At 47.4% G+C, this 27,317-nt stretch overlaps 6 protein-coding genes across 8 annotated transcripts; 4 read left to right on the top strand and 2 right to left on the bottom strand.

The window, feature by feature from the left end:
• Positions 1-122: 122 nt before the first annotated feature.
• On the bottom strand, positions 123-1,335 carry LOC128267822 (uncharacterized). The gene is made up of 2 exons (XM_053004758.1): positions 1,139-1,335; positions 123-902 (listed from the first exon to the last, which is right to left on the bottom strand). The coding sequence occupies exons 1-2, from the start codon at positions 1,203-1,205 to the stop codon at positions 124-126; spliced, it is 846 nt and encodes a 281-aa protein (XP_052860718.1). The 5' UTR covers positions 1,206-1,335; the 3' UTR covers position 123.
• A 243-nt stretch (positions 1,336-1,578) lies between these two features.
• LOC128275475 (FACT complex subunit spt16) lies at positions 1,579-6,346 on the bottom strand. Its single transcript, XM_053013991.1, has 9 exons — positions 6,242-6,346; positions 5,917-6,180; positions 5,549-5,848; positions 4,503-5,478; positions 4,233-4,431; positions 3,291-4,157; positions 2,945-3,213; positions 2,748-2,877; positions 1,579-2,326 (listed from the first exon to the last, which is right to left on the bottom strand). Exons 1-9 carry the CDS (start codon positions 6,308-6,310, stop codon positions 2,161-2,163), a joined length of 3,240 nt encoding a protein of 1,079 aa, XP_052869951.1. The 5' UTR covers positions 6,311-6,346; the 3' UTR covers positions 1,579-2,160.
• Positions 6,347-7,215: 869 nt separating this feature from the next.
• Positions 7,216-10,639, top strand: LOC128277795 (ribonucleoside-diphosphate reductase subunit M2). 2 transcript variants are annotated; one of them, XM_053016321.1, is made up of 5 exons: positions 7,216-7,366; positions 8,539-8,799; positions 8,880-9,160; positions 9,255-9,702; positions 9,774-10,639. In XM_053016321.1, exons 1-5 carry the CDS (start codon positions 7,316-7,318, stop codon positions 9,924-9,926), a joined length of 1,194 nt encoding a protein of 397 aa, XP_052872281.1. In that variant the 5' UTR covers positions 7,216-7,315; the 3' UTR covers positions 9,927-10,639. The 2 variants fall into 2 exon arrangements, with proteins under 2 accessions (XP_052872281.1, XP_052872282.1); XM_053016322.1 differs by lacking the exon at positions 7,216-7,366 and adding an exon at positions 8,261-8,394.
• A 2,783-nt stretch (positions 10,640-13,422) lies between these two features.
• On the top strand, positions 13,423-18,894 carry LOC128277466 (protein ABHD1). Of its 2 annotated transcripts, none has more exons than XM_053015920.1 (5): positions 13,423-13,515; positions 15,416-15,554; positions 15,629-16,220; positions 16,708-16,844; positions 16,914-18,894. In XM_053015920.1, the coding sequence occupies exons 2-5, from the start codon at positions 15,450-15,452 to the stop codon at positions 17,373-17,375; spliced, it is 1,296 nt and encodes a 431-aa protein (XP_052871880.1). In that variant the 5' UTR covers positions 13,423-13,515; positions 15,416-15,449; the 3' UTR covers positions 17,376-18,894. The 2 variants fall into 2 exon arrangements, with proteins under 2 accessions (XP_052871880.1, XP_052871882.1); XM_053015922.1 differs by having other exon boundaries at positions 13,463-13,515; positions 15,420-15,554.
• Positions 18,895-19,256: 362 nt separating this feature from the next.
• On the top strand, positions 19,257-22,010 carry LOC128277923 (peroxisomal targeting signal 1 receptor). The gene is made up of 3 exons (XM_053016528.1): positions 19,257-19,903; positions 19,976-20,170; positions 20,232-22,010. Exons 1-3 carry the CDS (start codon positions 19,529-19,531, stop codon positions 21,555-21,557), a joined length of 1,896 nt encoding a protein of 631 aa, XP_052872488.1. The 5' UTR covers positions 19,257-19,528; the 3' UTR covers positions 21,558-22,010.
• Positions 22,011-22,268: 258 nt separating this feature from the next.
• LOC128268732 (3-ketoacyl-CoA thiolase, mitochondrial) lies at positions 22,269-24,626 on the top strand. The gene is made up of 5 exons (XM_053005928.1): positions 22,269-22,409; positions 23,081-23,514; positions 23,576-23,881; positions 23,950-24,305; positions 24,373-24,626. Exons 1-5 carry the CDS (start codon positions 22,391-22,393, stop codon positions 24,452-24,454), a joined length of 1,197 nt encoding a protein of 398 aa, XP_052861888.1. The 5' UTR covers positions 22,269-22,390; the 3' UTR covers positions 24,455-24,626.
• The last annotated feature ends 2,691 nt before the right edge of the window (positions 24,627-27,317 follow it).

Here is a 27,317-nt window from a genome sequence, read left to right as displayed (position 1 = left end):
ATTCCAATATCACAACAATAGAATATAGCAACAGCTTTATGAGAGTTCGAAACATTAGCCGTAAGCAACAAACCCAAGCCGTTCTAATGATTACAATATATACAAGCGAAATTTATTCTGCTTTTAGGTACTACAATTTACACGCACGGTCCATTGATTGTCGCACCCGTAGTATGGGCAGCTGGCTCTGTAGTGTTCAAAACAGTATTCATCCAAGTATTTGGTGAGTTCTAGATTTATGTCTACCGGTAACCCGATCAACGAAGGATAGCCGAAGGTCAGGCATGTGTGGTGTATGTTGTCGCGGAAGGGCACAAACACCTCATTTTTAAGTTTATAGGACAATTCCTTCAGCCGCTGAAAGCAAACTGCCAGGCGCTCAGTGTTTACCAACGGCACATATCGACTGATGGGCAGGGCAACGCTGAACCCACCGTTAACGGGGAAAGCGCCAGCGGGGACGAGACTAACGATCAACAAATCGCCACTAACGAAAGATGTGAGCTTGCAGCCAAAATAGTTATTCTCATCGACACGAATCGGCATCAAGCACAGATCCATCGAGCATAGATTCGATGGGCTTGCGAAACTGTCCACCGACAGTCGGGTAACAAAGTGGTGCACGAGCCGTTTATCGAACGATCGGTACACCTGGCGCATCTTGCCAAACGATGGCACTGGGCAGTTCCGTGGTGTGAGGCCCGTTTCAAGGGCCACTACGTAGATAACAACCCTTATCAGATCATTTTTGCTAATCTCCGCGACGGGTCGAGGATAATTGGCGATGAAATGGCGGAACGCTGCCTCCAGTGTCGGGGTAAGAGATTGCAGGTTGCTGTCCTCGACGAGGAGCTGTATCGCCGAGAAGTCGGTCTGTGGAGTGACCGGAATTGGACGATATCCTGCAACGGAAGCGACACACAAACATTACCACCCAATAAACAAACAGTATTGGCAAACAAAAAACAAGGGGGTCAAATAGCTTTCCGCGATTGAATTGAATCGAGGCTTGTTTTGCACTGATACACTTAATTCAAGGGCCAGACATGCAACACGGAGCAAAAGCAATGACTCAGTTGGTAAGCATTAAGCAAGCATTAGTTAGCACTCGTCTTGACGAAAGGAAGCTTTGCCCTACCTTCCTCTTCAGCAACGGACTCGAGCGGCGAGCGACTGCGGTGCGATTCTACATTTGAGGACGCCATCAACTTCTTGCCGACGTCTTGTGTCGGTTACGTTAAACTCGTTACGTTGAAGCGAATGACTCATTCGGGCTTCATTTCCGCCGACTTTACTCAATACCTGTGAAATGCACTTGAACGTGATTTGTAGAAAAGCGAAGAGTTCTGGCTTGCGATTGCTGTGACGTCGGCTGTCAAAGAGAAGCGTCGCACAGGGTGGTTCATTGTGTTTTGTTTCATCGTACAGGGTGATCCGCAATTTACAGGGTGATGAATTTAACCATTGGACCATATTTTTACGTATTTTGCTTCCATAAAAATATTTTACACAATCTTCGGGATTTCGGGTATTTTTTAAACAAAAAACTAACATGCGTGTAACCTTTTCTTCTGCATTTAATGTTCAAATATGTGATCATATAATCTACCAGTTCTCGACCGTTACATATTCTTACTTTCTTTGCGAACCAATTTACCACCATTGGCAGTTTTACTTCATGCTTCGATCGCTTTGCTTGGCTGGATGTACACGGGTATGATTGATTTTGCTCCACAAACCAAGCCAGTATGCAGCTATTGTAACAATGGAATATCCGCGATTACGAACACCAAATGGAAACGTGACAGAATGATGACGAACTGTGAAATACTTCGATTGGCAACATAGACACAGCACAGGAACACACGAGCTAGATCCTGCTGCTCATGACCTGTTCTACAAACAATTACAATCCCCTGTGAAGCCACTTGCTCAGCATTGTGCTTTGCCAAACGGAGTGGACTAGCCGGCTCTTAACGACGGATGAATAAAATCAGGAAAACTAAAAAGTCGTAGACAAACAGCGAGAACGATCGTATACTCGGACCGAGGACACTCTGCTTACGGTCTTAAAAGGTTGATTTGCAGACATAAGGTAGCAACCCGCACCAGGTGGCAATCACTGAAATCGCTCTCCTAGCTTTGTGACGCCCTGGAAGCTTACTTTCGCGATTTTTTGCTCTTGTGATGATGGCCACTGTCTCGGCTCTCATCTCGGGAGCGTTTGCTGCTGCTGTGCCGATCGTGCTTGCTACTGCTGCTACTCCGGTGCTTATCGTTATGTTTGTCCTTGTGATTCTTGTCTCTGCTGCTGTGCTTTGAAGAGCTGCGGTGAAGGAAAACAATAGTTAGGTTAGATGGGAAACAAGGGCCAATTAGTAACATTTCGTATTTAAACAAAAGGCTTCGTGAAAGAGTCGTGAAAAAGCTCAAAGAATGAACTGCAGGAACGGAAACCGGGTTTCTTTTGCAAGCAACAAAAAAGGCACGAGAACGTCAAACTTCAATGACCTGCGGTGATGTTCATGTCGTTTCTTCGACGATGCTAAACCACGATCCCGTCTGGTGCACCACCGCACAACCACACGCATCACACAACATCCGAAACAATTGATGGTAAGCATGCGTATGTGAAAGTAAAGTGAGAAAATGGGTGTTGCAAAAAGGTAGCTGCGCATGGACTTTGAGAATTTTACGTGATTCTGAACTCCGGGGTTACAATTCGGGGCACTCAACGGATAACCTACCTGTGGTGGGAACGTTTCTTTGACGGTCCCCGATCATCGTAGCCATCATTCTCGCGGTTTCGATCTTCTTCAGCCGCTTCTCGCTCCAGATCGGACCAATCCTTGCCAGATTCCTCGTCGGAACCCAAATCTGAAACCGTAAAGCAGATGGGTAAATAGACATTCGGATCAATCGCCCCGCACTGTTCGTATGTTACCTTCTTCACTGCCACTGTCGTCGTCCTCCGATGCTTCGGAATAATCCTCGGAGTCCGATTCTTCCTCATCATCATCATCCGTCGGTTCGTACGCATCGTCTTCCTCGTCCTCCGTCTCGCTGTTCGGATCGGCTTCGCCTTCTGACTCCGGATCGAGGAACGTCCAGCCACCATTATCGAAGAAACCCTCTGGATCGTCAGTGATCGTTTTCATAATTTTTGCCCAATTCAGCGATTGTATACCCTCCGAGTAGCGAATGTCACACGAACTAACGATGGAATAGAACAACGAGGAAAGGAGTTAATGAATCGTGAATAAAAAGTGATGCATCACACCGAGACATACTTTAACCATTCCTTCACATGATCCAACATGTTCATCGGTATCGCGTTGACCATCGCAATTTTTTGCTGATAGTTCTTGAATACAAATATCATATCGAAGTTTCGCAGATGGAATTGGACGCGTTCAAAGTGCACCAGCTCGACGTCCTCGAGCGTAATCACGAACGGTGGCCATTCGGTAAGATTCACCAAGCTTCCGGACGTTGGCTGCAGCAGCACGGTGCTACGGAACGGTGCGCCCGGGAAACCAAGCTCTCGGAACGGCGTGTCGAACTCGATCTGCTGCTTCGTCATCGCTTCCACCTTCTCGCAGAAACTTTTGAACGCTGTTCGCAGTTTGTGGCGCAGCTCGCGCTCGGCCTGTTCCGCCGCGAGATCGTCTCGGTCGTGCATATGCTGGTGTTTGCCAAGATCGGTCGTAATTTCGCCCACTTCGGTGTAGAACTGCACGTCCAGGTGTTTCTTTTTGCCGAACATGATCGCGTGCTTTAGGTGGAAGTGCAACAGGATAATCATCTCGCCGTCGCACGGTTGAAAGAACCCGCTCTTGATGTTGTTGTACAGAATGTCCACCTTGTCGCCCCGGACGGACGTGTAGCGGAAGCCGTTGACGTGCGCCTCCAACGAGCCGGTCATTCGCTTACTAACAATGTTCGGCCGTATGTAGAGATCCTTCAGCTTGGGGTTGCCCTTGTTCTGTGACATCACCAAGGTGTCCTGCTTTACCAGATCCTCCTTTTCACGTTCCTCCGCCTCGCGTGTCTTGAAGAGCTTTTGTACATCCTTTATTAGCCGGAAAGCGGTGTTCAGGTTAGACGAGGGAGCTGCTATCTCTCCCGGCTCTTTTGTGTTTGTTGAACGGTAGGTACTGTACAAGATGATTTATGAAAAATAATTATTGATTTGAACAGTACTCATGCTACCAAGAAGATATGCTACATACACCTCCTTCACGAACGTTGCCTCCGGGTTAAGGTACATGCCAGCCTCGTTGCGACCCATGGTTGCCCCGGGATGAAAGAAGTTTATACGCAGATAGGTGTAGTCACCCTCCACCGACTGGGATATATTTTTGATTGTTGAGATGTGAAACGGGACCGGCACGCCGAAGATCGGCATAATAACCGTTTCATATTTACGATCTGCAAAGGCAAGAAAGCATCGGTTATGGTACGTTATTTGCAGCAAAAAAAACAACACGAAAATTACTTACCAACGTACAACTTTAGTTGCTTCACCTCATCCTCACGTGGCATCTGGTTGACGCTTCTGTAGGAAACGGTCGATTTACGAACCTTTTCCGCCTCCTTTCCACCGCCTTGCTTCGCCAGCCGTTCCTTCGCCTTTTCGTTCAGCGCAATCGCCAGTTCCTTCTGATGTTGCTTTCGCTTCTCCTCCGAACTCTGTTCATTGCGCAGCTTGCTCTCCAGCACCGTCGAGCGCTTGCCGCTGCGGCCCAATATTTCTGGAGCCTTTTCCTTTTCCTGTTCCTCGCCTTCATCATCATCATCGTCATCGTCCTTCAGAAAAATGCCAATGTTTTTGATCTTCTTCTTCGACTGCGTTAGGACGGCCGCTGGCGACTCGTCCGTCACCAGCACCGTATCGCCGACGAACAGGGCGTACACTTTCGACTCCTTGTCCGTCGCTTCCGTGTTGTCCAACGCCGCCAGGCCTACGTTGAGACTAAACACCATACCCTTCCGCAAGACGGCCGCACACTTTGGACCAATGGTCATTGAGTTTTCACGAAATTCGAGACCAGTCGCAAACCCGAACGTTTTCGTCAGCTTATCGACCAGCTTCGGTTCCTCTTTCTTCGCGTACTCCAATCCCAAATCGTACACCTCCGAGAGCCGCTTGCCAGGGATGAGTCCCTTCAGTAGCTCTTCCTCGAGATTGAGCAGAAAGTTGTAGTGCTTCTGGATGGTGTCGGTGGGGTTGACAAGGAGCGTGCGAACGAGGTTCGAGCAGTACGACTTGTACCGCGCTCCGAGTGCACAGATGATCGAACCAAAGTGCAGATAATTCTTGTCGCTAAACACACTGAACTTGAGACTGTAATTCCCGCCCGATTGAATGATGGCCGGATAGCACATGTCGAGCTGGTTCATGTCAACGCCGCTAACGTACTTCTTATCGGTCAGCGCTGACTCGACACCTTCGGAGAGCTTTGCGTGTTTTACTTTCTACAAAAACAAAGGGGGGCACCAAAAATATTAAAATCGCCGCCCTTCCAAAACGGACAGCATCCCATACCTTATCCGCATCGATAATCTCCATTATCTGATCTTTGAGATACTTGTTAAACACGTCGATCGTCACTAGGCAGGCCTTCTTGATCGTCAGGAGCTCGGAATCTTCCTTGGGGCACATGATGTACCCGACGGGGACGCTAATGTCGACGTTGGTGAAATGTTTGTCCTTCAGAAAAGCACGCCAGTTCTCGCAGAACTCGCCCGGGAAGTTGTCTTTCGTGAAAACGCCTACCGATTTGCCACCCTTTGACGCTTTCATCGCCTCGTGGAGCTTCTCATAGTTGGCTTTATCTTTATCGTTCTGTGGGGCCAAATGGGAACTCGTGTTAGGAGACGTGTCGTCCAGTTCTGACCAATGCTGTACATTACCTTATCGCGGACGAGCAGGCGGATCGGAGGTAGACCTTCCTCCGAGTCCTTCTCAATCTGCTTGAGAAAATCGATCTTTTTCTTGCTCGTCAGAAACAGGATGGCGTTGTCGCAAAAGACGCTGATCGTGTCCGTCAGCTCGTAACCGAAGAGCCAGGTTTGCAGCGCCGTTGACTTACTGTAGAACGATTCCTCGTCCACGCCAACGGCTGTCATGATGCAGTCCACCTTCGACAGTGAGTCATCGTGGCTGAATTCCGCTTCCTGTGAAGAGCTGAACGGTTCAGCGGCCGTCTCGCGCGCCGGAAGCATTTGGATCACTTACCTTCCAGTTCGCATAGAAGCGCTTTATCCGCCGGAAGAAGTTATCTTTATCTAGGACGATGTTCGACATGTTTTCGGACTACGGCTTCTGCCCCGCGTTCGGTTGTTGTGTTCCGCTTTTGCGAATCCGATGCTTTCGATGACGAAAAAAACGCAACGCTTCGGTCACTTGCGAGCACAAGGTGTCAACACCACTCGGAAACCGCGCACACAGCCAGTGGTTCCGTTCAACACAAACGTGTTTGTCCAAGCAAATAGCGTTCCCCAAACTGGCCACTCCAACGAATCCGAACATTCACCAAACACACAAATTCGGCCGCACGCCAGTGGTCCACGATTTGCAGTTCTTTATCTTCCGGATGGCGTCCGACTTTTACTGCTACGGAAAACTGCGCTCTGGCGGCTTGCAAATACTAAATAACAATATGGCGGCGCCCGTCCGTGAAGCGAGCCGGCAGATGTAACAACGAGTGCAGCTTGCTGCGATAGCGTGTCTCTTTCGCACACACTGGTTGGTGGTACGCGCCGGTCAGTTTGTCCCCTTCACTCCAGCACGAGTGTGAAAACAACCGCTCTTTTTTGACAGTTCCCAGAACTGCGACGATTTGTTGACCATCACGGTTACTAGAGTGGCGGTGGAGCGACGAGTCGGCGTAATGTACCAGTGCGTAAATTTCAGCGTGGTAATGAACAAAAAGGAAAAGATTGATTTGAAGTAGTCCTTTTAATTTTTAAATCCCAATACTTTTCTGGCTTAAGCGTTTCACTTGCGTGATGAAATGCTGGCCATTTAACGAAGTCGTAGCGTTAACCATCTGTCGGTGTAACCAACGTGTAAAGGTATGTGTGTTAGTTGTGAAGAATGGAAAATTTTGGCGCCAATCTCGCCGTTTTGCCCTGCAGGAATTGGCCGCTTTCATCATTTCAGTGCGAGATTTTCCCCGGACGGACGCATCATCAGAAAGTGGTCAAAACTAAAAAAAATCATTAAAAGCTCATTTATTAAGTGCAAGGTTCATTGGTTATTTCATTGTTGTGTTACTTATTTTGACGAGTGTTGACTTATTTTGACAAAATGGTTTTGGAAAAGGAGAATTTTGCCGATAAAATGGAAAACCTGATCAAGGTAAGTGTGTCTTCTTTTTGCCAATTCTATCCCCTCGCAGTTTTGTCACCCGCGTTTCATTCATCATTTGTCTGAAACTGTTTTATTTCTTGCACCGCCCATTGTCTTGAATTCCTTCCGCATGAATGGCCAGAACGGTTTCTTCTTAGCACTCTTATTCGCTTTCCATGAGTACGATTTCCGTCCGGATCGGAGTATAATCTCACGGATCGACACGTATTTCGCGCGCTTTTCTTGCAATGACAATCTTGTTTCCCTCCAAAACCCGCGTTTCCCGCCCAATGTAACGCGAATCGTCACCCACCGAATGCGTTGGCCAACGGTTTATCATGCGTACTCTGTACAGGAAAATACTTGTATCGCATAATGACGCTCAACGTATGCTGGTGTGCGACATCAACACTCACACACGGAAAGAAAGAAACAGCAAGTCCTATAGCGACACGCATGGAAGTAATTTGCGAAAGGGATAGAAATTTAATTAACAGGAAATTAACTGGAAAAAGCCTCAAGCTTTCAATTGTTATCAATTTCATTACAATTCATTAAAATTCTTGAACTATTTTATATATTGGAGTATTTTGATAGACCAAAATTTATAATAAACGCTCGCAGTTTCCAGCCAGATGTCGAACTGAAATAAATACAGAAATAAATGAATCGATGAACCATTTTGGACATTTTTTTAACAACCAAATCGTCTGTTTACCTTCAATCAGCTGATTCTAGCGGGATTTTACGGGCGAATTGCGGCGAAATACGCGGACAACATGTACGCGCGGAACGAGGTAGAATGGTGGATGGTGGGAATATGGGAACTGTCAAACGGCATGCGCATTATTTGCTAATTTTACCACAGCTCCGACAGCGGGAGTGACAAACATAAACAAAAGAAAGAGCCATGAACGAACTGCCCCAAAACACTGGCGAGACGACCGTAGTAGTTCGCTATTTCGACAGGTTTTGCGTTTAGTGCAATCTAGTTAGTGGTGCTGTGAAAAACGAATCGGTCATTCGAATGAATCGCTGTAAGACGTAGTATCCTTTGCTTCAGTAGAACACTTTTCTCGGGCAGAGCAGACGAGGAGTTTCAGCCTTTCCCGACACCACCAGTCAAGCTGTATTGTGGATTTTTGAAACAATTGGTTCTTTCTATTTGCGTCCCTCCATAGAGCACCCGCAAAGTGTTGACGGAAAACGGAGCAAACGTCACTACCGCGCCTCAGACCAAAGCTATTACCAGCACGATGGATGAGGAAATGGACAACGGTGCCGATGATCCGAAGCAGCTGGCCAAGAGTGAGTTGTCGGAGGTGCATAAGAGCGAACCGACACGCTTTGATCCGTCGATCGAGCCCCTGCTGAGGGACAACCCTCGCCGATTCGTCATTTTCCCGATCCAATACCACGATATCTGGCAAATGTACAAGAAGGTAAGAAGTGAAACGAACCCACGTGGATAAATTACGCAACAGTTTCTCAACTCACATCATTTCGGGTTTTTTCGCTCCAGGCTGAAGCTTCTTTCTGGACCGTTGAAGAGGTGGACCTATCGAAAGACATGTGCCACTGGGAAAAATTGAAACCAAGTGAACGTCACTTTATCTCGCACGTGCTGGCTTTCTTTGCGGCCTCGGACGGCATTGTCAACGAGAACTTGGTCGAACGGTTCAGCCAAGAGGTTCAAGTGACGGAAGCGCGCTGTTTCTACGGGTTCCAGATCGCAATGGAAAACGTGCACAGCGAGATGTACTCGTTGCTCATTGATACTTACATTCGGAATCCGGAAGAAAGGTAAACTGGCAGCATGCCCGATGATGTTCTTTCCATTTTAATTGATTGTTTAATATTCTTAATCCTTCCCCAAATCATCACCGTACGCGTGTAGAGAGTTCCTATTTAATGCCATTGAAACGCTGCCTTGCGTCAAGCGGAAGGCCGACTGGGCACTCAATTGGATTTCGAGCAAAGAGGCAAACTTTGGCGAGCGGGTGGTTGCGTTCGCCGCCGTGGAGGGTATCTTCTTCAGCGGCAGCTTCGCGTCCATTTTCTGGCTGAAGAAGCGTGGCCTGATGCCCGGTCTGACATTCTCGAATGAGCTGATCTCGCGTGACGAAGGCCTACACTGTGATTTTGCTTGCCTCATGTTCAAGTATCTGGTGCAGAAGCCCTCGCCGGAACGCGTGACGGACATCATCAAAGACGCGGTTATTATCGAGCAAGAGTTTCTCACGAAAGCCCTGCCGGTCGACATGCTGGGCATGAACTGCGAACTGATGTCTCAGTACATTGAGTTTGTCGCCGACCGATTGCTGGTAGAGCTTGGCTGTGACAAGGTACGATTGGAAGGCAAAGGGCAACATTAATCTTGACCGTAATAACCGTTACCGTACTTTATTTTTTACAGGTTTACAACTCACAAAATCCGTTTAGCTTTATGGAATTTATTTCGCTCGAAGGCAAAACGAACTTCTTCGAGAAGAAGGTCGGCGAGTATCAGAAGTGGGGTGTGATGGCCAAACGGTCGGACAACGTTTTCACGCTCGATGCTGACTTCTAAAAACCGATGCAGCAGTTCTCGACATCATCGCATGCGTGCTTCACTCTTCCACCGATCGAACGCATCTGGAATGCGTGCGAAAACCGGTGCACTATCCTATACCTATTTTTTCCACAAATGGTTTTTTTCGATACAAAAGGCACACCAAAAAAGAAGGACGAAGACGAAACAGTGTGATTTAGCTTAAAGGAAGAGTTTCGAAACAAAGGACAAACGTTCATGTGAACGAACGACAACCCTTTCCGGATTTTATAGTTCAAGCGGAGGCCTGGTTAATCCGTATTTGAATATTTTCATATCGACGCAAATATCAGTTGTAGTACAGTCATTCATAGATTAATCTCCTTATCAGTAAGTCGACAGCGCTTTGTTTTGATGATGGTAGGATCTCAACTAAGAATGGTACTTGTAAAAGAGCTCGGTTCTCCTAAACCTTTAGAAAGAAAACACGTAGCAAAAGGGCCTGATTTATACAATCGGATTTTGACGCCAGCGCTAACGCGGAAGTATCTTAATACACTTTCAACCACCCGCAAGGGACAGCCTTTTCTTATCTCGCCTCCCACATCCTTCCTCCGTAGTGACAAGGAGTACAGAATAGAGCTGCGTATCGCGAAAATACGGTTTAAATTGTAATTATATATAACTATATTTTAATTACGTGCATTATATATAATACAGTTTCATATGACATCGTTTTGGTGAATCTAAAATACAGGAATCAAAACTAAAATGTTATGCTTGTCTTTCGTTTTTATTACTGTGTCTATCGTAACGTTCCGCGATTCTCTTTAGCATTCGCTAGAGCTTTAGCCAATTTTCTCCTTGCAGTTCCCTCCCGGAGTGGGTTTCGTGGGCCACTCCGGTGTCAAAATACCACGTGCTTTCGATTCCATTCATGAAAATATTTCGCCCTCGGAAAGCACGAACTGCGGCCAGTGCTTCGTGAGTTTTTCTTTGCTCTCCCTTTCTCTTTCGTGTCACCTACGGGCCTTGGGAAAAGCCTGGCCACGGCAGCAAACCGCGTGTTCGGAAGGCACGAAGGTTGGCGCATGGTTCCGTCGGTCCCGTGGTGTGCGCGCGCGACCAGCAATGCGACAGGCCGTCCGGTTTTCACTGCCGAACGGTTCGCCGGTACCGTTGGGTGCGAGACATAAGCTCGAGGACCTCGGTGTTGGCTGGTTCGGTTTTGTTTTTTGTTCCACCTGTCCGTCTCCGGATTTTGCGTGCGTGTTTTTCTTTTTGTCGCCTTTGATTCCAACGTTCGGTCGGTTCCGGTACCGCAATGGTTCCTACCATTTCGGGGCGATAGTTCGGGAGGTGACCACCAATCTACGATTCGATCCAGTCCTCTCCACGGGGGATTGCGGTGGTCACACGCTTCGAGTCCAGAGTCCGTCATATTTTGTTTCGCTACCAGGTGGAAGGATAACGAAACGGGATCGGTCCGAGCACCGACACGACGACGGAAATCACGCGCGGTTTTTTATTTCCTCTTTTGTGGTGGTTAAGGTTGACGACCGGTTACCAACGAACGCAGTGTGCTGGTCGATTTTCGATCCGTATTCTGCCCGTAGTTCATGTTGTTACATCGGTTTCTATCTGCATCGAGCGGTGCAGCGCTGCTAAAACCGCTGGGACCAAGTGGGAAGCCAACCGTTTGGGGCACCGCGACCGCAAAGTAGCCGTTTCAGGCGTGTGCCGGGCAAGTAATTCACTTTGAAGTGTGACCGATTCCCTTGAATATCCTGTGATCGTGATATCCAACAGTAAAGCCAGAGGTAGGCACCATTTATTATTCAGCCTTTCGTGACACTTTTCTGACTCGCGTGTCTGATACATACACACACAGTAATATTTGCAGAAATATGGAAGCCGAAACAGTAACCCGTGTTTGCGAAGGTACATAGCCGTGTTTAGTTCCGCAATCCCTACAGTGATTCCCTTTAGGGCTGCCCTCCGTAGTGCCATGTGCAAGCATTTCATAACTGTGTACCCGATTGTTCCCGATATTTCTGTGCTCCTCAGCACCTGCTGTACCGGGAATTCTTTTGCTTCCATCGTGCTCCGGTAAAAGGACACGTGAAAAATCATTCATCTTTGGACCCGGACCCTTCCGCCTACGGATGCTGCAGTGTGAACGTTGGACGCACCGTCTCTTTCTAGTGGTCTTCTGTTGTGTTTCTGTGCCAAAGGACACCCCACGAAGAGCCCATTGAATGGAGCCGTGCGATTGTTATGCTGCTCTTTGCTGGTGCAAAGGACGGCACTTTCGACTCTGCTACAAGCACTGCAGTACTTTTGGGAATTGCTCTACCGAAACAACATGGCACAAGTTTCATCAAGTTGGCACCAGCTATAAGGGTTTGGATGCAGTATAGATAGCGGAAGAATTATTGTGCTTGAAGAAGGTTACACATAGTTAAGTTTTGGTGCTTTTTTGAACATTTGGCGATAATGGTTGACATTTTTTTCGACTCGCAATAGTCGTACGAAAACCATCAAAGCGACCGCACGTCGCGTGTTGGGTTTATGGATTCGCTTAAATAAACATACTTCTATTTAAAAATCAAAACTCGACCGTAAATCGATACGAAAGCTGGCACCTAGCGAAAGTTTCGATTAAACTGGCAAATCTCTCGCCCTTCGTGCCTAGTACTATTTCCCAGAGCACATGCTGGGGCCCCGTTTGGTATTCGTTTATTTTAGCCTTGGGCAGCCAATATTTAACCGCTTCCATACAGGACTCGCGAAGAACGTGCTGATTTCATCACCTGAAGACAACGCACACAGATTTTTAATGTGTTTGGAAACCCCTTTGAAGAGTCAACAATAGTATCAAAAAGGACAGTTGTGTGTTGATTAGGTTTATTAGGATTAGGTTACATCCCATTTGTACAGGGTGTACGAACCATGCATAATTCTGCTTTGTTGGTTGAAGAGGCAGAAAAGCTGCAAAGTAGTGAATTACAGGCGAAGGATCAAATAAACCGTAGCGTGTCTTAAGTTCTCTTGTTCGCACAAATTTATATGAGCGTTTGGTGGGTTGTACTGGCCAGAAAGATTTGAATATGCAGACATTACCATTCTGATGATGGACCATTCGTGTTTCAAAATCACTGCTTTTAGTTTTAATCAAAAATTGATACGCTTCAATGTCAAGATTAGTACGGTTCGTGTTCCTCGCAAAGTAATCACAATCGCGCTTCCGGGCAAAGCCGGCCGCCGCGAAAACCAGATTAATTCGGCCACGAAACGTCACATGCTTGGCTCACACGGGTGTGCGTGGTAGCTACGATTCTAATGCTGCGGTTCCAACCTACCCCGCCGAACGCAAACACTACAAACCCTTTACTTCGCGTGATAGACTACGAATACTAGTGTAGTAGTAGCTTCGGCGTTTACGCGGGCCGGCCTCCATTGGCCATGTGCGCGAGTAGTGTGCGCGAACGTATAAGCATCGGACGCAAACGGTGCGTTCCGTCAGTGCGGTTCCGTTCGAATTGGTCGGCAGAGCTTCGTTCGCGGTCGCGGTTCGACCTTTTCGTTCCGCCGAAACAACCACTTTGTGTTTGCATCATTTTCTACGGTGAGTGAGATCGTTTGACTTGATCATCATGGGACCCCGCGCGATGATGGCATACCAGTGAGGCTGTGGACTTATTTAAACTTCTTCATTCGTTGCAACTTTAATACGAGAAAGCTAACGGCACGTGACGTCGCGAACTGTTTATAGATACCGCAGCGTGATAGGAAAGCAGTGGTCAGTGAATCATCGATCGGTGTACACACTCTCAGGCAAAAAAATGATTAACCGAGTGCGCGCAGATTGGTGTGTAGCAAACTATCGAAAGGAGACCATGGCCTTGAATCGAGATTAAGTGCAAATAAGTACCGCAAATAATAACAATCTTGGAGCTTTTTCGGGTTTTGTGCGATGGCCACCGGGTATGAACGGTTCGTCGCGTGTGCATCGCGTGCAACTTACCACTCACACCGTGACCGTGACAAAGCGTGCAATCACTTTTGTTATTTCAATTGTATTTATAGGATTATGATGCGGACATCGCAGGGCGTGTGTGTCGTGCGTCTGGGGGCAAAGATCAGCTGCAAAATAGAAGCGAAACGGGTGGAAAACAAAGAAGATAACATGTATACTTGGGACCGAGATAAGACGCTGCGTTCGTCAATCCGTCAGACCCATACACCGTTAGTTTGAATCGTTCTACTTAACAACTCCTCAATTGCACACCTCAGAACGATCTCACTGGATGGACGGCAAATTAGCATTGCGTTTTCAACATAAACAACTTATTTTCGGTCACATGGTTGCATAAACTTTGGCTATGCGTCGCCCATAAAGACTACATGTGCTTTCTATGTACCCAAGAATGAACTACCTTTCGGTCCACCCCGTTTGATGATGGAGCGAATGGGTGTAGGGGCAGCTTTCGTGTTAGATTTCGCGTCCGGTGATATTTAAAATACACCACAAGCCGTAAACACCGAAGCCGAACGCAACGACCTAGAAGTAGCCGAACGCAACGTTCGCCGACCTTTCGAGCATTGATTTTCTAGTGCCCGCCGCCGACCGAACTCGACCGTGGCTTTAGTTTCGCAAAAGTGAAAAACGTTGGTAGCCCTACCTTCATATGTAGCCACCTACTAAATATCCCTTATCTAGCGCCGTCCGGATTCCGATATCTAATGGCCAAGATTAGGATTGTAATGGTTCGAGCTTTCGGTTGGCGAGCCGATTTACGGGTAACGTGTAGAAACAGACGTCAATCACAGTTCATTGGTAGACACAATATGAGTTTAGGAAAACTTTTACATCCGGCAGGGAAAAGTGCCGTTAACTTTAAATGCCATGGAATGATGGCAACTTCTCGATAGCACGAAGCGGAATTTTCTAATATTGACAGTCTCCTAAAACTACGATCACAGATGATGCTCCCCTAGCGGTGCAAACACGATAGGCAAATGTTATGTATCGGTCAAGCATAAATTGGGTTTGATAGTGACCGATAAGGAGCAGAACATTCAATATCATCTTTCACTGCTGGAAGGCACCCCTCAAAAACAGAATATTGACAAAGCGCAGAAGATCCACATTTGTTTAGCCTACCAACATTACGGTGGTAGCCAACGCTTCAAGCGCTCCAAAAAGTGGACCGAAGGTTTAAGAACCTACCAAAGACATGTAGGCACGCTGAATTGGCCTCAAAAATAGTATTCGTGTTCAACATATGCACAGCGAACATCATGCCGTTTTCCTTAAGCCGAATACTGCACAAAGGTTATCTGTAACAGTAAGGGGCAAAGAAACCGCTCATGCCTAACGGGGACTTTTATTAATCATATTTCCTTAACCGTTGATGTCGAGTAGAAGGGATTGTTTGCGTGCAAAACTCGACTACAAATCCATTAAATTTAAACCACTTAACCTAGCCAGTATGCTAAGCAATTCCACTGTCCAATGTTTTCAGATAGTCCTTCTCTGCACTGCACTCACTGTAGAAAATGTTGTCCTATCTGTACACATACCTGACCAATCTGCCCCGATGGCACCTGGTGGCGATCGTATTTGTTGGATACCTCGTCTACTACCTGATGGAAGTAGTGAAGGTAAGGTGATAGATCGCAGCAATTGATGATCTTTACAGCGAATGATTTGTTTTCTACATTTTACTACCCCACAGCGACCAATTTTGGCTGTATCCAACGGACCGTTCAAACAGTACCTCCGGAAGCACATCCCTACGCTGGAGCATAAATTTTGGCCCACATTCTGGTGCTTCGAGAGTCGCGCCCAAACCGTGTTTGCTAGCATTCTGCGGTCTAACATAATGCCGGCGATCGACTACAGGCGCGAGGTGCTGACGCTGAAGGATGGCGGTGAGGTGGCGCTAGACTGGATGGAAGTGGGCTGCGATCCGGAAGCTCCGATCATCGTTATCCTGCCGGGGCTGACGGGAGAATCGCAGGCCGAGTACATTAAGTGCCTGGTAACGGCCGCCAACACCAACGGCATTCGCACCGTTGTCTTCACGAACCGTGGGCTGGGCGGAGTGGAGCTTAAAACGCCACGTCTGTACTGTGCCGCCAACTGTGAGGACCTGTCCGAGGTGTTGAAGCACGTCCGGCAAGCGCACGCACACGTCCGCATCGGAGCCACCGGTATCTCGATGGGCGGCCTCATCCTGGGCAATTATCTTGCACGACACTCGGACGAAGCGAAATCGATCCTGACCGCGGCCACAATTATCTCCGTGCCGTGGGACGTGCACAAGGGTGAGTGAGGGGTAGGCCGAGCCGGCTTGGATCATGAATAATATTTGATGTGTCCCTCGGTGGACGACATTTAGATGGTTCCAATTTTATCGATTTCCCTGTATTGGGTTTCGCGTGGGTTTATTGGCGGGACGGTCTTTTGTCGCAAATATACAGCGCCAACGTAAAAACAACACGGGTGTTTCCCACAGACGTGCGGTCGAGAGCAGAGGGGTGATTAATGATTTGCAAACTTCAAGGACGTCGTGTGGGGGTCTGTCTTATCAATGAGCTAGGTGGAGCACGGATTGACGATAACGTCATTCGGGTAGTTATCGGACGCCATATGTTACAGTGTCGCACGTGCACCGGATAGAGTGGTCAGCCGAGTACACGCTCTCTGAATGTTCCTTTTGCATTGATGAATGATGCAAATTTAAGAAAACTTTTCACTTCGAACGTGAATGACTGAAGAGGTATTCATCAACCATTACTTATTTTTCTGTAGGTTGTGCCAGTATTGAGCAGCCGATACTGAACAATCTTCTGGGAAGACATCTGGCATCGAGCCTCTGCCGTACCGTCAGTAAGTATGACATCCTGCGAGGCGAGCAGTTCGACTGGGACATGAACCAAGTTCTGCAAGTAAGTGTACCAGATCCGCGCCGACTAATGGTTGACTTTAATCTCGTTTAAATCACTCAATCTTTACAGAGCAGAACCATCAAAGAGTTTGACTCCGCGTTCACGTCGAAACATTTCGGCTACAAGGACGTCGACAGCTATTATACAGATGCCACGCTACACAAAAAACTCCACAAGATCAAAGTGCCTTTGCTGTGTCTGAGCGCAGCAGACGATCCGTTCCAGCCTCTCGACGCAATTCCGGTGAAGGCAGCAACCAAATCGTCGCATGTTGCCATCCTGATAACGGCACGCGGTGGCCACATCGGTTTCCTCGAAGGCTGGTGGCCCACCAACAAGGATCAGTACATGGGCCGTCTGTTCGGCCAGTACTTTTCGGCCGTCCTGTTCGATCCGGACAACGAATTCTACCGGACTTCGCAGCTAATGATGGAACACAATTTGACCGCCTCGACGTCGGTACCGGGCACTCCTTTGTCGCAAGCTGGGGCCACCACCAGTACCATACGGAAAAAGTCGATCCCTTTCTAATGACGAATCCTGGGGCCACCGGCGTACGGTGATAAACTGCGGTTTCCTGGAAGGTAGCTTCTGGTTTCTAACAGACGTGTGCTCGGGCATTCATTAGAGAAACAGCTGGCGATAGCAAATGCTTAAAGCTAAGAATCTTGTTTCCATAATGAATATTTGAAAAGTTCGATCAGCCGTTTCGTATTGCAACAAAGATGCTACTAACGCGTATAGATTCAGACAAAAAGTCTGGCAAGCGTAACCAGAGTGCGAGAAAAGCACTGTAGGAAACAAAACAAAAACCAAACAATTGTTGTGATAGAGATAGTTCAAGAATTTAACACTGTTCCCGGAAGACCGCTGCAAGTTTTGGTTCCTGCCAGCGCTGGGAGAGAAATCGCTAGAGGATATTATTTTTTCGGTACAAAGGTGTTTGATCGTTCGAACCCTAAGCAGGAACTATTCCTCGGGCATGAAATCTGATCATTATTCATACTCGGTTTTGTTCGTTAATCGGTAAAGTAAACGAGCTTGGCGGATTTCGTGCGGTTTTTAGTATCAGTAGTAGATAAGTAGTGCGGTGCAGTTAAAGCGAGCGTTTTCATAGGCCAACCAAAAGAGGAACAGCACCTTGTTCTGTACTTCAATCACGGAACTAGGCTAGGGCTGTGTGTTCTGCCATTCAAACGAGCGACATGGAGATGTTTTAGTACGATCCTCTCTCGAGAAACCCGAGAATTAAATAAACATTTTCAACAGAACAGTGAAAGTAAACAATTTTCCCCATTTTACCATTATCGTATTCCACGACACTAACGTTATTGAAAGCAATGGAAGCAGTATTGGCGACAGCCGTAGTTATGGAAGCATAAAAGACTCACTAGAAATACATTTACATACTAGTTAACAGAAATTATTGATTATTTCGATTATCAACTTAAAACTCCACAAGAGCTACATAGTTTATGAGCGGTTAGTGAACGGAAGCAATAACTAGCTTAGACGTACGCCTGAACAAAAAGACAGCTCGAATCGAGGGCGAGGATTTAGCAAATAAGCTTTAACATTAGATAACGGGCAAGCCTGCCCAACGGCTTGGCCGTAACTTTCAAAACAAACTTTGTTCACATATCCTAATGCCACAAACCGAAAAAACCCATAAAACCTGATATGATCAACAGAGGGAAGCGTACAGAGATCCTGGCGAAGCGATGTGCAGCAAGTGCAAGAGCCTCCAAGAAACTGCTTTTTCTTTTTTGCTTAACGTTAATAATGTTACATCCGTTTTTAGTATCGTGTTCTTGTTAATCTTGTACCCTTTGGTGAGAGCTAATTTTGGGATCAACGCACGTTCATCAAACGGTGACGATCAAACGATTATGAAAAGGCTAGCAGAGAGCTTGCCCGTAAGTGCAACTGTTCTTATAGTTTAGAAAATGTTAACTACTTACTAATGCATTCGAATTATTCCAAACAAACAAAAGAAAACAACCTTTAACGACATCATACTTTGCTAGGAGAAAACTGTAACAAACAGAGAACTGGTTTTTGAATTGAAATAAAAAGTTGAAAATAGCAGCCAAGATATGTTCTTATATTTTTAGCTGAATTTAGTATACCCGACAAAACGAACCCATTTCATCGGTTTAAAATACAAACGTGCGTGAAATATTTCATCGCTGTCTGAGTGATTGCCCGGGCAAAAAGTGAGCGACTTGCGAGAGAACTGTCAAACCGTGCTGGGTGACGTTTGTGTTCATTCCACAAAAATAAAACCCCAATTTTCGGGACGGCTCTCTGTTATCACCTTTATCAGATTAATTTCGTTTTATTTCTTCGCTGTTGCCGGACGTTGGGGTGTTCGTGAGCCTGTCCAGTTTCCCGGAATCGGTGTGTGCCTGCAGAGGTTGGATCTGGGTAGCTGAAGTGGCCGTAGGTGAAAGTTGTGTTCAGCAATCGTGCCTCCGGTGCGATGAGAAAGCCTTTTTTGAAAAGGCAGAGTCCATAGGATAGAAAAAAACAAACTTTCGACAACGCACTGGGTTTTATGGCCTCTTCATAGGTTAAGAAAAGGAACACAACGAATACATTCCTTGATGCTGTGCATGTGTGTGTGTAGTTGAATGTAGCTGGATCGTTTCCTTATCGCACCCGGTAGAAAAATAGCATAAACGATGTCCTTCAAGGATCTGGTGGAGCCGGAATGTGGTGGGGCGAATCCACTCATGAATCTGGGCCGTCAGATACGGCGGGATGTCGCATTCCAGGACGAAGGTTTGGCCGGTGGCTCGCGAAGGGCGTTCGCACCTGGCACCGACCGTGAGCTAGTAAACGAGTTCATGGGACAGATTGCTCCTGCCCCGCAATCCTTCCGGATGGATGTGCTGCTAAAGGAGATGCGTGAAATCGATGCGCAAAATTTTCACCGCCAGCAGCAGATCGTACCCGGACCGGGCGTCATCGATACCGTGGCCAGCGGTGTCGGTCCGTGGGCGGAAGAATACAGAGCGGAAGTAGCGGCAGCGCGTGGCGAAAGCAAACTTTCGAGCGTAAGTGGCGTACGGCACACAACGTGCTCCAAATGGTCACTCTGTCATACTCTTCATTGTTCTCCCAAACAGATCTGGTCACAGACACAGCTAATGCCGATTCAGGGAGCAGTAAACGCGGGACCTAATAATATACTCTACACGAAGGATTTTTTCGATGCGCACGAACCGACAAACGAACTGGAGCGTAGTTCGATTCGACAGGCAGCCGGTGAGATTGCCCACGTAGCTTACGGCCACAATTCCGAGCGGCTGCACCAGAGTGAGGTAAGTGTAGTGTATTTGGCACGACACAACCCGATTCTAAAATACGGTGTTTCTCACACAGTTTTTACGCTTTATGCGCAACGTTGGCGCGGGAAACATTCGCATTCATGGGGGCCAGGTTTCCAGTAGTGTCTGGGAGAACCGATTCGACGAGCTGGAAGCGAGCTCGTCCAGAGGTAAAGTGGAGCAACAGGCAACGGAACCAGTGTCACTTACCGGCCAGGAAGAGACACCACGTGTGGTGGAAGAGGCTCAAGAAGAAGACTGGGCCAAGGCGTTCGAAGCGGATCGAAAAGAACAGGAAGAAGCGTCCGAAAACTACAACAAGCAGTTCTGGGAGCGCCTGCAGGATGAGTGGCGCACCCTGTCGGAGAGCGACACGCCCCATCCGTGGCTGTCGGACTTTACCGATTTCTACGACCCCTACAAAGAGTACAAATTTGACGAGGAAAATCCGATGGCCGATGTGGAGAATGCGTTCGAGAAGGGCAAAGCGTTTCTGGCGCAGGGTGATATTCCGAGTGCCGTGCTTTGCTTCGAGTCGGCCATCAAGCAGGATCCGGAGAATCCAGAAATCTGGGAGCAGCTCGGTTTTTCGCAGGCCGAAAACGAAAAAGATCCAAATGCGATCGCGGCGCTCAATAAGGCGCTCGGGTTCAATCCGAACAATATGCCCGTCCTGATGGCACTGGCCGTGTCGTACACCAACGAGAGCATGCAAAGTCAAGCGCTCCGGATGCTGGTCCGCTGGATGAAATGTAACGTGCGGTACGAGGGGCTCGTGCCACCGGAAATGATGCAGGCGCAAGCATCGGGCCCACTCGCCAGTTCGCTGATCAGTAGTCCAAATCTGCAAGAGGTGCAGGATCTGTTCATCCGAGCCGTACAGCAATCGCCGAACGAAATTGACGCTGACATCCAGGAGGCGCTCGGTGTGCTGTTTAATTTGTCGTCCGAGTACGATAAGGCGGTCGATTGTTTTCAGGCCGCCGTCCAGGTGCGTCCGGAGAACTCGAAAACATGGAACCGGCTGGGGGCGAGCCTGGCGAACGGAAACCGCTCGGTGGAAGCGGTCGAAGCGTACCAACGGGCGCTTGGCATACAGCCTGGGTTCATACGGGCCCGCTACAACGTGGGCATTATTTGCATCAATCTGAAGGCGTACAAGGAGGCCGCCGAACATCTGCTGACGGCGCTCAATCACCAGGCAACATCCATTGCCCGCTCGGGGTTGAACGTGTCGTCACCAGCGAACCAAATGTCCAGTACAATCTGGACTACGCTCCGTATGGTGGTGTCACTGATGGGCCGTCAGGATCTGCAGCCGGCCATCGATGGGCGCGATTTGGACACGCTCAATCGCGAGTTTACCATGAGCAATGATTAACGCGTAGAGTTTGGTTGTTGGTCGGGACGATCGTGCTGACGATCTGATCATAGGTCAGGTGTGTGACAGACCCGCGGACAACAATTTTTTAGTAGAACAAATTTACTCGATCGTAAAGAAAGGTGACGGGGATTGGGGGAGCTCGGTAGGTTTTTTTACTGGTTTATTAGCGTTTGATGTGTCGGGTCGAATGTAGAAGGTGCGCGTTTGTTTTCTAGATTTTATTTGTATAACAGTAAGCCAGTAGACAAACACAGCATTCAAAATTGAATCGTGCGCCCCTGCTTGGTGATGATGGTTGTAATCGATAATTTTTCTTGCTAGGCAGCTAGCCCAAAGGAATTTGTTATAAACGTACCTAAGCATTCACACATTGAGAACAAATCAAACCGTGAAGATGGAAGTGGAAGCGAAGCGTAGCAAAAGTGAAACAATGCGGACGATAAATATATAAACGGTGCAATACTTGGTTGTGTGTATATTAATGGGGAAACAGCATGAAAAAAGAAAGAAAGTAAAGGGTTTCCTAAACAAGTTGCATGTGCAAAGAAAATAACGGTGATCGGTATGAAATATTTCACCAGAAGGATCGATCGATTTGACAGGATTGTGCGTGAGCGACGGGTTCATTCGGGTGGCGACACGCACACATTTTTCACCCGCCCCGCGAGTTGCTGAAGAGAAGTTGTAAATAAAGCTGTTCATTCGTCTGTTCAAAGTCGCCGAAACTGGAATCAGCTTCGAGAGAAAGGAGAAGATCTGCTGTGTTATATTTTACAGTTGTTTTTGTTCGTTAAAAAGTGTTTCAGTAAACCCCCCAATAACCTTCCAAAATGTCGGCCCTCACTAAAGGTAAGTGCGGTACTTATTGCGGATGGTGTTGATTGTTTAAACTGAAAATGTTTGGCCGTATTTTAACATTGCTTGTTACTTAATAGTGGCATCGAAAAGATGCTGTGGTTCCGGGTACACGAACACCGCGAACTTTGAACAGAACTATCACCCACCGACCGGTTGACCGATTGGGTTCAAAGTCCGCCAAGTGACGCCGATACGGTTATATTGCATTTTGTAGCAATTTTCTTATGTATCGTTCGATGAAAAGAATGCTGATTGGATAAATTGATAGTCGAGTTAGACTGTTATCAATATTATCTTCCTAGAAGATTACAAAAACAAAGATCAAACTTTATTTTTCACGCAATCAGCTCCGTTGATTGGCCTAAAATCTTCAACCAAACACATGACTTGGATGCTCCCGTTTTATCAACAGCAAACTTTGGAGTTAAACTTGGCCCCCTTATTGTTGACTAGGTTGATATCAGTTTGTACGGGCAGAGCATAATATTTCAACTGCCGGGTGATAAGGAAGTTTTTTTCACGTGTGCTTCATTTCACATGCACCGTGCGCTGATAATCCAGATAATGGGAATAATGTGCTTCCAAACAGCAGTTTTGCGATCGTGCACAAGATGACGGGACACTCTTGTTACCATTTCATTGAATTTCATTCTTTTCCTTAGGCGTTTTCATCGTGGCAGCTAAACGTACGGCTTTCGGAACCTTCGGCGGTGCGTTTAAGAACACGAACGCTACGCAGCTACAAACGGTAGCCGCGAAAGCCGCGCTCGATGCAGCCGGTTTGCGACCGGAACAGGTCGATTCAGTTAACATTGGTCAAGTGTTGGTCCTCTCGTCGCCCGACGGTGCATTTTTGCCTCGCCATGTGTCGCTTGCCTGTGGCGTTCCGATCGAACGCCCGGCGCTTGGCGTTAATCGCCTCTGTGGTTCCGGCTTCCAGGCGGTAGTTAACGGTGCACAGGACATTCTAGTCGGTGCAGCTCATGTTTCGTTGACCGGAGGTGTCGACAACATGTCCCAGACCCCGTATACGCTGCGTAACAGTCGCTTCGGTATTCCTCTCGGAACTAGCCCTGCACTGGAGGATGCTCTATGGGTTCGTGCACGGATTTGGATGAGATCATCGTCTCCTTTGCTAACAAGTTTGCTTCTTTCAGACTGGTTTGACGGACTCGTACTGTAAGCTGCCGATGGCGCTGACGGCCGAAAACTTGGCCGAGCAACACAAGATTCCGCGCGAAAAGGTGGACGAATTTGCGTACCGTTCGCAGCAGCTCTGGAAAAAGGCGCAGGATGCTGGCGTTTTCAAGTCGGAGATCACTCCGTTTAAACTGAAGGTTAAGGGTAAGGAAGTGGACTTTGCCGTCGATGAGCATCCGCGGCCACAAACCACGCTCGAGGGACTGGCAAAGCTTCCCACGCTGTTCAAGAAGAATGGTTGCGTGACGGCAGGAACCGCATCGGTAAGCATTACAGTTTCGCGCCAGTATCCGATGAACTTTCGCTTACTTTTGTCCCCATCGTTCTGTAGGGAATTTGCGATGGTGCAGCAGCGGTGGTCGTTGCATCGGAGGAAGCACTTAAAAAGCACAACCTGACGCCTTTGGCCCGGCTCGTAGCGTATAGTACAGTCGGAGTACCGCCGGAGATTATGGGTATCGGTCCGGTGCCAGCAATTCGCAACGTTCTGCAGGTGGCCGGCCTAAAGCTGGACGATGTGGATTTGGTTGAAATCAACGAAGCTTTCGGTGTGCAGACGCTCGCCTGCGCCCAGGAACTGGGCCTCAATATGGATAAACTGAACGTGAACGGTGGGGCTATTGCGCTCGGTCATCCACTCGGGGCTTCCGGTTCCCGTATCACAGGCCATCTGGTGCATGAATTGAAGTAAGTCACATCATCGCATCTCTTTATTTGCAGCATCCATTTAATATCCATCTTCATTCCTATTTAGGCGCAAGAACCTGAAGCGTGCAGTTGGATCGGCCTGTATCGGTGGTGGCCAGGGTATCGCTGTTTTGCTTGAAGCAGTCTAATTAACCCGGAAGAACAGCGTTCGTGAGGAGTGTGTGAAAGGGCGGAAGGCAATATTGTGACCTCATTCTTTAGCTAGAATCTTTTCGAAAGTGTAAAGACAATCACCTTTTAGTGGTATTTTAAGAATCTAGCAAGTGTAAAGATGAACAAATGCATTTCTAACAATTTATAACTGAACCGTGCAAGAGTTATTTATTAGTAGGTCCGAAAAACTGAGCATTTTTTGTCCGAAACATGCGTTGCCGTGCACGGGTAAATTTAAGGTGCCAATGACATAAATATCTCACATGAATTAAATTTAGCAGAATAAATATGTTAAAATTATTTGAATTGGGGAAATCATAATACGCAAAAGTTGACATGCCAAATTGGAATGCGTTGATTCTATTTATATTTGATGCGCATTTTCAACAGCCATGCATTTTAGCGAATTTATTTTTCGAAATTCCCAACAACCGGTTCTGTTGAAAAGTTCTAATAATATTGACAAAACATTCTAATTTTGTCTCGTCTGCACATTCCATCTCTATACGTTGTCACTCCCGTTTGAATGTTCCTTAAAACCGGATCGTCTCGCCAGATCCCAGTTGGGGCCAATAACCGGCGAGTAAATTGGCCTGACCGTGCCTATGTTAACAACGCGTGCTAATAGGAAGAAGATTTCCAGGATAAAAGAACACTTTTGCTTTCGTTGGATAAATTCCGGTCCTTCGACAGGTTGAGCGACCGAACGACAAACAACTTACCCTTCGATCGAGAGAGTCGTTTGATTCCGAGAGCAGATCGAGCTCTTTCACTCTCTTCATTCAGTTCCCTCTCTCTGTTTCTTGCTAGTTCTGCACGATCGTGGAAACAGCTGGCAAGTTGATGATCACCTAAGAGCCATGGGATTTAAATGGATTGTTTCTTTAAGGATTTAACAAGTTTCTTGATTTTTACATCTTAAAGTGGCGAAAATTTACTTCGAGGACCTATTCGAGCAAAACACCTTTGAATTTCTTTTCCCAAGAGAAACACTCGAAGCTCCCCATAACGCAAGAGCGAGAGCACGATCGTGGTGAGCGAAAAGCCTTCTCGATCGCGTTTTCGTGGTTGGAGCCGTTCAAAGCTCAGAAGCTCAGTTGTTGGCCGATTGGCTGTCGGACGGACGTGCGCGTATTGTGTCGTTTTCGTGCTGTTTTCGTGTCCCATCCGACGGTGTGATCGCGTGTCCCGGTGTGCTTCGTGAGCCAACGTGCGTTTTTTTTGGCCACAACATATAAATTTGCCTATTTTATTTTATTTTATTGGGTGAATGTTTTCGGTTTTATTTGATCGGTTTATTTTGTCTGTGCTCTGGTCGTGTTCTGGCGTTTTATTGCGGTATCAGCTGTGAAACATCGCGGTTTAGGGTTGGACCGTGGATTGGCAGGTGTATGCAAAAGGTAATGTCCAAAAGTTCAACGCATAGTGTCGTGATATTGTAGTTGTGCTTTATTTTCTGATCGCCAACAATGTCTGCTGTCCGTCGAGTAAAATGGTTTCCTTCTTTTTCCAAATTCCTCGCCATTTGCAGAAAATAGAGCGTGTTAAACGTGCCCTTAGGTGAAAACTTTCGTTGCATTTAGAAGTGCGGCTCATCGTTGTGGATGGTTTAAAAAAAATAAATTTCTAATTTGAAATAGCCATAATTTAAGCTCGGGTAATTTTTTCCCCATTTCGTGGTAATCGTAGCAATCCTTTCATCGATTATCAGTAATTCTTTCGTCGACTAATCTTCAATCTCATGCCCATGGTTAGAACGCTTTCATCGAAAATCGATAGCTAAAATAGCCTTTCGTCGATTTCAGTTCGTCCATTTCGTTTTTTTGGTGATAAGTGATAAATGCGCGAGTGATAAACTAACCTTACTAAAAGGCGCCACATCAGTGTGCACGTTGTTCGACACTTCCGGTCGGGTTTAGGTAAGCAGCCCGTCCGAAATGTGTTAAAGCGGAAAAAGGAAATGATGGGGCTCAGTGACGCGGGGGCACGCCTCTCAGCGTGGCACTAACTATGGCTTAGGTGGTAAAGGCACGTGGCAGACAGTCCGCACGCAAGGAAGCAGAAGAAAGGCCCGACCAAGGCAGTGTGTGCGAAAACGAAAGAAGAACGAAGGAAACGCACCATAAAATGGCGTGTGAAAAAGTGTAACAAACAGTGAAATAGAAAAAAAAAACGAAAACACACACATCGCGACAAAAGTCGTAAAATATGATACGGTTCTGGCCACAGAGAAGCCACGGCGAATGAGGCAAAACCAGCGATTTGTGTGTTATGCGAGTGCGTTAAAAATCCATTAAAACTGGTGGCCGAGCAAATGAGCAAACAAATCAAACACCCACCGATCGGCGTGAATAAAAAGAAAAAAAGATTATGAAGGACGGTGAATAGAAAGAAACATATCATAAATTTATGGGCGCGAAAATAACAACTCACCAAAGCCGCAACGCTTCTCGCGAAAGAGAGCGGTGGCGGTGAATCAGCGCACCGTGGAATTGGCCGACATTTATGCTTAGTGGTGGTCAGTCGATCGCCACCCGCGTCCTCTTGCAGCAGCCCCCGTGGGCCGCATCAGTCGACCAGACCGAGGCTCGAAGGCCTGGGCCAGGCCAGGTAAGGTCGTGCCGATTTTCCAGTTTTTCCTACGCCCGACGCGCTGGCCACAGATCACGGAATCGGACCATCGCGGACCGGCCGACGCCATCGCCGCTCCCAGTGGACTGGAAAAGATGGTGAACTAAAAACAAAGGAAATATAAAATGTGTTTCCGATGAAAACCGAGAAAAAAGTGAACCACGGCGGGACCGGTTTCGAGCCCGGTTCCGGTACCCCATTAGGTGT

The sequence above is a fragment of the Anopheles cruzii genome, chromosome 2 (genome assembly GCF_943734635.1).
Source record: "Anopheles cruzii chromosome 2, idAnoCruzAS_RS32_06, whole genome shotgun sequence".
Lineage (NCBI taxonomy): Eukaryota > Metazoa > Arthropoda > Insecta > Diptera > Culicidae > Anopheles > Anopheles cruzii.
Note: the sequence above shows the minus strand (reverse complement) of the source record. Positions and strands in the feature narration are given on the sequence as shown.